General features: G+C 38.7%; 1 protein-coding gene across 1 annotated transcript; it reads left to right on the top strand.

Moving 5' to 3' along the window:
* Positions 1-5,463: 5,463 nt before the first annotated feature.
* Positions 5,464-9,669, top strand: LOC142347969 (uncharacterized). The gene is made up of 2 exons (XM_075399136.1): positions 5,464-8,914; positions 9,041-9,669. Exons 1-2 carry the CDS (start codon positions 5,464-5,466, stop codon positions 9,667-9,669), a joined length of 4,080 nt encoding a protein of 1,359 aa, XP_075255251.1.
* Positions 9,670-10,061: the final 392 nt, after the last annotated feature.

The following is a 10,061-nucleotide window of genomic DNA, read 5'->3' as shown; positions in this document are numbered from 1 at the left end:
AATACAAAGTAAAAATTGTCGAAGCTAATTTGTATGTGAGAAAGATGACCCTTAATGACACTGTTGTTTCTGCCATTGAAAAAACATTATTGAGTAGTCCCGCATCCTATCCTTACCTTGAAACCCTCACAAAAACGTTTCTGGCTTCAACGGGTCTACACAGTTGGAAACAAGAGGATATATTTGCGAGAGAACCAATCCGCCGACTGGCGATCTGCTTAAATACAAATGAAGCTTTTCTGGGTAACAACCGGCAAAATCCATTTCATTTCCGAAAATTCAACCTAGAGCAGATTTATGTATATCGAAACGGTTTGCCTGTGGCAGATAGTCCAATATCTACAGCTGACGACAAACGTCTTTACTTTAATACAATATCGGATCTAGCTTACATTGATAATGGATATGGAATAAGTTTGACAGATTACCCAAACCATTTCATAATGGTTTTTGATTTGACCAGTACCCAACAAGCATCCCATGACTTTATTCACCCTGAATTGACAAACTGTTCAATTTCTGTTGAGTTAAAATTTTCTGTGGCCTTACCAAACAATATTGAAATTTTCATTATTGGTGAAAAAGCTAGTACAATTTTTGTTGATAGTGCAAGAAGAGTATCAAAGAATCACATTTTGACAAACTAAAAATGGACGAAGATGATATCAATGATCTTATTCAAAGATGTGCTTTACTCAAGCATAAATTTCTGGGTGTCTTCGCTGCAAATAATTTTCCCCAAAAGTTGAAACCAAACAGTTTCCTAATTGTTAACGCTGCAACTGCAGAAAGTTTTGGCACCCATTGGTTACTATTGTGCCAGAAAGAGGAGGAGGATCAATTGTTCTTTGCTGATCCTCTCGGACAGTCTATTTCGTCATACAAAGATGTCTACCAAAGAATAATTTCTCTAGAAGAAAATGCAAAAATTTATCAGTTACTGAAGGATCAGCCAATTCAAAGTAAAAACTCAAAACTTTGTGGACTTTTTTGTATTTATATTGCTCATTATATTTTTAACTCACAAAAAATTGTAAAACTGAGTGATGCTCAATTAATTCGCTTTGCTTTTCATATGCTGTATTAACCCTTCCTTGATTGCAATAAATTATTTTTTCAAAATTTAATTTTTTCTTCGTACACAAGGCGAACACTCAACAAATCAGTATCAATATTCAGTTTTCCGTATCCACTAACAAAAATATCCATAATTTGACAAAAAGCACCAGAATGAGGACCAGACAAAATGTTTTCAACTCTTCGGATAGATTCACTATTAACAAAATCAGTTTGAACTTGTTTCGATGGAGGACGGGCGTTGTAGATCGTCTTTTGAGCTACTACTGGCATCTTCGAAAAGGGTTTTTGATTCATATTCACTTGTTTTGCATTGCTGCTTTTCAAATTATTGTAGGCAAAAGCTGGCAGTTGTTTGCGTACTGTCTGTGAGTCAACTTTATCTGCGGAGCTGTTGAATTCAACCGCCAATTTGAGCTTTGTGAAAACGTCTCCATTAGTCTCCAAAGTTGTTGCAGTCGAAAATAAGAATTTGAAGGTTGTAAAAATACAAGGCACAGGAAAATTCTGGTTTCGTTTCAAAGTTTCCTTTTCGAAAGTTGTTGTATCAAGCAAAACGTGATAATGGTTAGTTACTAAACCGCAAAACTCAGAATCAAAATGGGCACACACTGCATAAACATTTGTGTTAGAAAGAGTAGGTTTATCTTCGACAATCTGAAACTTGATCTGTTTTTGAAATTGTTTAAAGTAATGTGGTGAGCGCTCGTACATCGCCTCAACCATTTTTGTTGCTGGTCTTGGAAATTTCTTCTGACTTTTGTTGGAATCGTGGTTTTTTTGCTGGAGGGGGTTTTGTTGATTCCTCTTCTGTGAACTGAGAGCGTATATCTGCTGACTTTTCAATCAAGTTCTCAAATTCTTGAACAGTTAGAGAAACTCTCTGCTGAAATTCGTAATCGCTTTCCGCTTTTTTGAACAATTTTAGAAACACATAGCTACCCGTCCTTTCATACGTTTTCACAGTTGCTCTGATTAAGCGCTTATCAGTTTTCGAAATGTCAAAATAACAATCGCCAAATTCTGTATCTTTAGTGGAAGTGAAAGGCATGGTGCAACCAAATTTTATCTCTCTCAAATAAAATTGTGAGCGCTCCAACTCAGGGGCGGCGGCAAGCTTGGATTACACGTGTGTCATCAAAAAATCAATTTAAAACAAATGATTGGCGAATACAGTCTCAAGTACGCCTACGGCGTACTTGAGTCTGTTCATTACGAATTTTATGGCAAACATATGGTACACGAGTGTGATCTTTTGAACAATTTTCACATGCATAAAGCGCTCATATAAACTAGAAATTAGAAACAGATGCGACCTCAGATAATAAACATACATGTTGAACACAATTTCGAAGCACTCATATACACTAGAAATTAGAAACAGATGCGACCTCCGATAAGAAACTTACATGTTGAACACAATTTCAAAGGCATAAAGCAATCATATACACTACAAATTAAAAGCACATGTGACCTCAGATAAGAAACTACACATTGAACACAATATATAACAACAGTTAATTGAAAACAGATGTAACCCTAGATAACAATCTTTGGTACGCTCAAGTTAAAATTGTGTGTGTGTTGGCTCAAAATTAAAAACAGATGTGACCCCCTAGCTTACGTGAAACTAATGCAAAAGTTGTACACAGAAACCCTGAGCTATAATTCGGCGGCATTCATATATGTGTTGAGTCAAATTGCAGTTTGTTTCCAGCAACAAATTCGAATCTGTTTAACTGAATTCTTTTAACACTTAACTTTTAAAATGTCGGTTAAAATTCTCGCAGAATCAGAGTCTTCTTGTGAAAGAACTTTGGTTTATCGAACAGTTTATGAAAACTTTGTTGTTCTCATCCAACAACGAAAACAAGACAATGTCTGGAACACTTACCATCACTGTCTTCTTCCAAAGCTTCTTATAAATGCAATTGCCGCCCTGCCCGAAAAAACAGACCCATCGGAATGCAGCATTTTTACCTCAGGAGGTCACTTACCTGCAAAAGTATTGCCAGCATTTCAAGATTGTAATATGGACACATTACCTGAAGAAACCAAACGAATTCTCTACCGCTACGACTGTGAGTGCGTACCCTTGTTTGAAAATCAACTCGGAGCATATCAAGCTTGTGATGATTTGGCCAATTTGTGGGGAATCAGTTCATCACCTGATTCGCCAAACAGTGAATCGACACTATCTAGTCTACCCACAACACCGGCAATTGACCCAAGTCCAACTGTTACGCCAGCACCCAGCCCATCTCTCTTTGCTGAAATCAGGAACCCTCCAAACGATTTCGATAACTTTGACGAGAACGTTCTGTCCGGAACAACTTTTCAAACGCCAAAGCGAGAGGCTCTGAGCGACAGTTTCCAAACACCCACGTGTTCAGAGACTCCAAACGTTAGCGGTGCACCAAAAAAGCGACGACCAGAAAATTCTTTGATGGTCTTATTCGATTAAATTAACTTAATTAAAACTAAAAAACTTTACTTTCATATAAAAAAACTGTTTCAATTTTGAGGTGTTAAGTTGTGCATGTGTGTGTGTTATACATTTTACTTCGTTTCTATTTCTTAAATTTGTAATACAACTTCTTTTTTGTGCGTTTTGTGTTTCTATTCAAAACTTAGACAAAAATATAATTCAAGTAAGTGATCATGTTCGAACTTGTTCAGGGAAGATTTTCACTTTCCCCTATGACGCAATCACTGTTTTTATTTTCCTAGCAGGCATTCATGTACTGCAATCACCATGAACTGTTTAGTTTTTGTGGTAATAATCCACAATTAGACTTCCGAATCAATAAAAATTGTAAACATCTGCTTGTTAAGCCTAAAGTTATATGGAATTAACACAATTACTGTATTGCAAAATGTGTGCGGTTTTTGGCTCAAAAGACCTGTTAACATTATGCCAAAAGAGTAGCAGCATATGAACTCTGAAACCAATTCATAAATTGGAAAAGTTGTCGAAAATTGTAATCCGTCAGAGATAAAATTCGAAAAAATGCACTTGAAAACCCAAATGATGTCATTAGGTTCTGTTAAAAAAAGTTTTTACGTCCTCTAGCAGCACCGCCTAGCTTTGCGCTCTCGTTCAACAGGGTAAAATAAAGCAGGTTTGTGAAAAAAAATTTTGAAAAAATTGAGAAAAAAAATTTTTTTTGATAGATGACCTCTGACCTTTGACCCCAAAAATGAGGGCTTCAAAAACACTTGGGATGAAACTGATGGTGCAGGGGTCCTCAGCACACTGTGTCCTACAAAACATCTCATCACGCTCGTCAAATTTAACTTAACCGTTACGGAGATAATTAGCGCCTAATTAACGGCTAATTAGTGACTAATTAACATAATTGCTAATTAATGAAAAAAAAAGTTGGAATTTTTTTTACAGCAATGTCTTCGTGGGAACATGCTGGATGTTTTTGGTCATAAGCATCATGGCCGAAAAATGGCTCCTTCACCGATTTCCAAAACATCTGGTCATCAATGTCACATTAACATCTGGCATTAATTAGCATACGAAGTACCCTAAGGAAAGATGTTAGATCGCGTTTCTTTGCATTTTTGCACATTGTGGGCCCACGGCATCAATTTCTCTCATAACACCTGTCATCGAAAAAGGCTTCAGAAAAAAGACACATGTTTCTGTCATGTAATTGTCATTTAATGACATTGATTTATGATGATTGACAGAAAAAAAAACTTTTTTTCTGTTCGTTTTAGAGCAATTTTTTTAGTGCGGTCCTATGTTTTTCGTCCCGGGGAGCAATTTTGCTCATCACACTTGACAGCGTAGGACAACTCTAACCACCCGTTTTTTAAGAGGTCTAAAATGGTAATTTTTTGAAAAACTCAAAAGAAAGTAACATGTTTCTCCGCTTTTTGAAATGCGTTTTTTTAAGTGATTCACAAAAACAACACTCGGTGTGACCCCTCTGAGGGTCTACTAGCACATAGTTTTGAAATCGGAAAGTGTTTTACATCTTTTTTGCGTTTATTTTCAATAAAAATTCGAACCAAAAATTTCCCGCCAGTTTCAACCAATAAAATTTGACGAATTCAAATGTTTGAATTTGGCGCCCGCCAAACTACGTTGTTATACAGAATGCCTTCATGTAATACCCTTCGTAGCGAATGCAATTACCACAAAGTGCAATACTAGTTTTCCGAATCATTCAATTCTTTCCTAAATTCAATTCAAGTTGTTATATTCAAGTCAAGTTGTTATATTCTATCGTCATGACTTTTGCTTGTCGGTATTGCGACTCTGTGCTTAGCACTAGAGGAAATCGTTCTCGCCATGAATCAAAATTTCATCCAGATGAAATGAAATTACCAACTTATCACTGTTCTTTGTGTGAGTTTACATCTCGAAAAATGTCAGAACTGGAGGAACACATGCAAACTCAACATTCAAGGTTCACAAACTGTTGTCGCGCTTGCCACCTCGGATTCAACAGTTCGCACCTCTATGCCCAGCATGCAAGGTCAGTTCATTCAGTTCCAGTCTTTGGTGCTGAGTTTCAACCTACTCAACCCCCCGATCAGTCAGCTTTTAATGGCAGTCTACAATCCTACTCAATAGAACCCACGGATGACGAATTGGTGCCAGCAAGAGACCTTCAGGCGTTCATGAAGTTCAAACAGGAGCGAATTCAGGAACTGATTGATCAAAAACTATCAGCGGGCCCGCAAAAAGTTCAATTCTCAGCAGAACTGCAACTTTTCAAACAATTTCGTGAGCCAGATGAAGACGACGAGCGTATCACCATCTTCGCTAACTCTCTGATGACTCCTGTGTACGCTGAAGGGCTCTCAAATGACAATTTTGTAGAAATGGTGGAAAAAATGCTCGCTGTGTTGTTCACCTTTGCCTCTTCTGGAAGTGGTTGGATGTTGGAAAGAGTTATTCGCGTCAATATTAAGTTCGCCAAATACAGACCGGCCACTGGATCTTCATTTATTGCCTTACCAACAAAGTTACAAAATTGTAGAGCCCTTCTCAACATACGGAACCATACAGACAATAACTGTTTCATTTACAGCTTTATCGCAGCTTCCTATCTCAAGTGCAACAATTTTGAGGGAGAAGAAGGACGAAATGACTCTTTAAAGCTAACATCACCCGAGTTCTATCAAAACATGTCATCGCTTCAGCCTGCTGGTGAGTTTTCAATGCCCATGGGTTTCAATGACATTGATAAGTTTGAAACACTTAACGACGTAGAGGTTAACGTTTTTGGATTTGAAAACCGAGATTTGTTTCCAATGCGGGTGTCTAAAAGGACAACTTCCGAATTGAGCCTCGATTTGCTTATTCTTTATGAGAATGATAAACACCATTACGTTCTTATCAAAGATTTGTGCAGGCTGTTCTGCTTCATCAAAAACATCAAATTCAAGTCAACTCTTAACTTATGCCGGAACTGTCTTTACTTGTGTCACAAGGATGTTAATAACTTTAAGGATCATGTTGAAGTTTGCGGTAATAATCCACCAGCTGTTATTCGCATGCCAAAACCAGACAATAATTTATACAAATTCACAAACTGGTCAGCTACTTGGTTTGCTCCCTTAGTCATCTATTTTGATTTCGAGTCGTTTCTCAAACCAGTGGCCTCCTGTGCTCCAAGTGAAGAAAGAGCTTCATCGCGACCAATTGAAGTTCACGAACCATGTGGCTTTGCATTGACCGTTATTGAGCACGGCAACCCCGAGCCCAAATTTACTCATTTGGACAGCTCCGAAAACTGCATGCAAAATTTCGTTCAAATGATTCATAAACTTGCTAAGGATATACACGAACAGAAGCGCAAACACCCTTTCTTCCGTGGTGACCGATCATCACTTCATAAAGATGCGAGCAAACAGTGTTGGATTTGTGAAAACGAATTCTCAGAAAATGACGAAAAAGATCTGGACCACTGCCATTACAGCGGCGGCTTCCTGGGTTGGGCCCACCCACAGTGTAACAGGGCGCGCCGGAATTCCAATTTTATTCCCGTAATTGGACACAACATCCAAAATTATGACCTCCATCATATTTGTCTTAGTCTGCAAAAGTGCGAACCGACAACAACAATCAACGTCATACCAGCAACAGACGAAAAATACATAGCAATGATGCTGGGAGTGCAAGTTGATAGAGTTGAGAGGGCTGACAAGAAGGTCGTACCTGTTTACGAATATCTACGCTTCGTTGATTCTTACAAACTCTTCAACGGATCTCTCGAAAAGCTGGTGGAGTCCTTGCCAGAGTCAGAGTTTGGTATAATGGAGTCTATGTTCGCCCATATTCCTGCACCTGACAGACAACTTCTGAAGCAGAAGGGTTATTACCCTTATTCCTACATGAGCGACCGGTCAAAGTTTGCGGAGAGGGAGCTGCCGGCTCTCAGCAAATGGACGAATTCTTTGGAAAACGGAAAAATATCAATCAATGAGTCCGAATTAGATAAAGCGAAGAAGATGTGGCAGCTGCTAAACTGTGAGACAATGCAGGACTACCACGATTCCTATTTGAAACTGGACGTTGCCCTTCTGGCCTGCTGTTCGGAATACTGTCGCGAAATCAGTTTCCAGACATACAGATTGGACGTGGCACAATTTTTTACAGCGCCAAATATGGCAAAAGATGCAGCTTTACGGATAACAAAAGCACGCGTAGAACTTTTGACAGAACCCGAGCACCTGCACATGATTGAACAGTCAGTAAGAGGCGGAATTACTTCCGTATTCGAAACGAGGTACTTCAAAGCCAACAATCAGTTCTTACCGGGCTTCAACCCAGAAGAGGCTTCCACATTCGGGTTGTGCCTCGACGCTAATAATTTGTATGGAGGTGTGATGCAGAAAGAGCTGCTTCCGATCGGAAGCTTTAGATTTGCCAATGAAGTTTCCATTAGCCAGATCTTGAATATGCCTCAGGATTCTGCCATCGGCTACTTTGCTGAAGTGGATCTGGAGTGTCCTACAGACGTTCACGAAAACCAAAGGGATTATCCGCTAGCGCCTGTAAAGGAAATTGTACAAGACGTGTGGCTAAGCGATTTCCAATTCAACCTAAAAGAGCAGTACAATATTCCTGAATCTAAGGTCCCTAAACTACTGCAAACACTGTTTGACAAGAAGAACTACGTAGTCCATTATAAATTACTCCAATTATATGTGCAACTTGGATTACGTATAACGAAACTCCACCGCGTGCTGCAATTCAATCAGGAACGATGGCTCGAACCGTATATTACCTTGAATAGCAATATGCGGAAAAACGCAACTAATAAATTCCAACAGAATTATTACAAACTCATGAATAATTCTGTATATGGCAAAACAATTGAGTCGAAAAGGCGACAGTCGAGGGTGGAAATTACACGAAATGCGGAGAGAGCAGAAAAACTTGTTTCGAAATTCGAATTTGAGAGATTCAAAATATTTGGGGAGAACATGGCCGCTATGTGCAGCAAGCCGAAAATTATAACGTGGAATACGCCGACTATTGTGGGTGCAACTGTGCTCGACTTGTCTAAGTACTATATGTACCGCTTTCATTATCAAGTTATGCGACAAAACTTTCAATGTCGTCTATTGTACTCGGATACAGACAGCCTCATATATAAAATTGAATCAAACGATCTGTATGAGGATTTAGCCAACCAATCTGCGGAAGTAAAAAACGAATTCGATTTCTCATCCTATCCAGAAGACCACGCACTTCACGACAACAACAATAAGTCTGAAGTCCTTAAATTCAAGGACGAGTTCAGTGGAGACTATATATCCGAGTTTGTGTGCCTCAAACCCAAAATGTATTCAATCACATCAAAAAGTGAGTCCGTATAATGAATAATTTTTAACCCCTTCCCTCAGTAAATTGAATGCAAGTTTAGTGCGTTGGAGGAAACTACATTACAAAACTTAAGAGCTTGTTGTAAAACATGTTTACCTTGTTTAGGTTGTCGCAAGTTGTCTGCCAAAGGTGTGACCAGGGCAGCCCAAAAACTTCTCACCCACGAATTATATAAAGAAACTCTCCAAACATCGAAACCAGTTAGAGCAGTAAACACAAGAATAACATCCGAAAATCATGTACTGAAAACGGTGACAGCTAATAAAATATCTCTATCCGCATTCGATAATAAGAGATATATCTGCGGAGATGGGTTGCGAACGCTCCCATATGGACACTTTTCTGTGGTGAGCGATAATCTAAGCGAAACGTCTAGTTCGCACGGATGGTTTGATCCTGACCAAAGTCAGATAAGTTGGGATTTCAGTACAGAGAGTAGTGACAATTTAAGTGAAATTTTTCGTGACACTGAAGTGGATTGGGACTTTCCAACATATCTACCACCCCCGGAGAAAAGAATGAGAAAACACTGCAGCAATAACTTGAACCTATTACTGGACAATGCCAGCCACTATTCGCCGCCCGATCCTGGTTTCATTAATGCGGGAGGAATAAGAGATGAGGACATTTCTGATGACCAAATTGTTGACTTTGATAGAAACAGCTCAGAGGAGGAACAAAGTTTTTGTTCATTCATTGATTTAGAAGCTACAGAAAGTAGCGTCGAACAGTGAAAGGGACAGTGTACAAACTCAATTTCATAGTGTGTTGAATTCAGAATAGTGTTCAGAAATACTTTGTGCGAGATTTGTTCAGATTTTGTTTGGTGTCTTGCTTTAATTTGAACGGCCCTGATTCAATTCTTATTTTCAGTTCAATTTGTACGAAAGTTTCTTTAGCCTAAGTTCAATAAGCGGACAGTCAAGTTAGGGGAAAAAGAAAGTCAGACGGCGAGACAATTACCGCCACATTATCAACATAAGAACGTATCCGCATGCAATTATATAACGTATTATCCGCATGCAATTATATACCATATTATCCGCATGCAATTATATACCATATTATCCGCATGCAATTATATACCATATTATCCCCATGCAAATCTATACCCTATTATCCCCAT

The sequence above is a fragment of the Convolutriloba macropyga genome, chromosome 10 (assembly GCF_964194025.1).
Source record: "Convolutriloba macropyga chromosome 10, txConMacr16.3, whole genome shotgun sequence".
Classification (NCBI taxonomy): domain Eukaryota; kingdom Metazoa; phylum Xenacoelomorpha; order Acoela; family Convolutidae; genus Convolutriloba; species Convolutriloba macropyga.
Note: the sequence above shows the minus strand (reverse complement) of the source record. Positions and strands in the feature narration are given on the sequence as shown.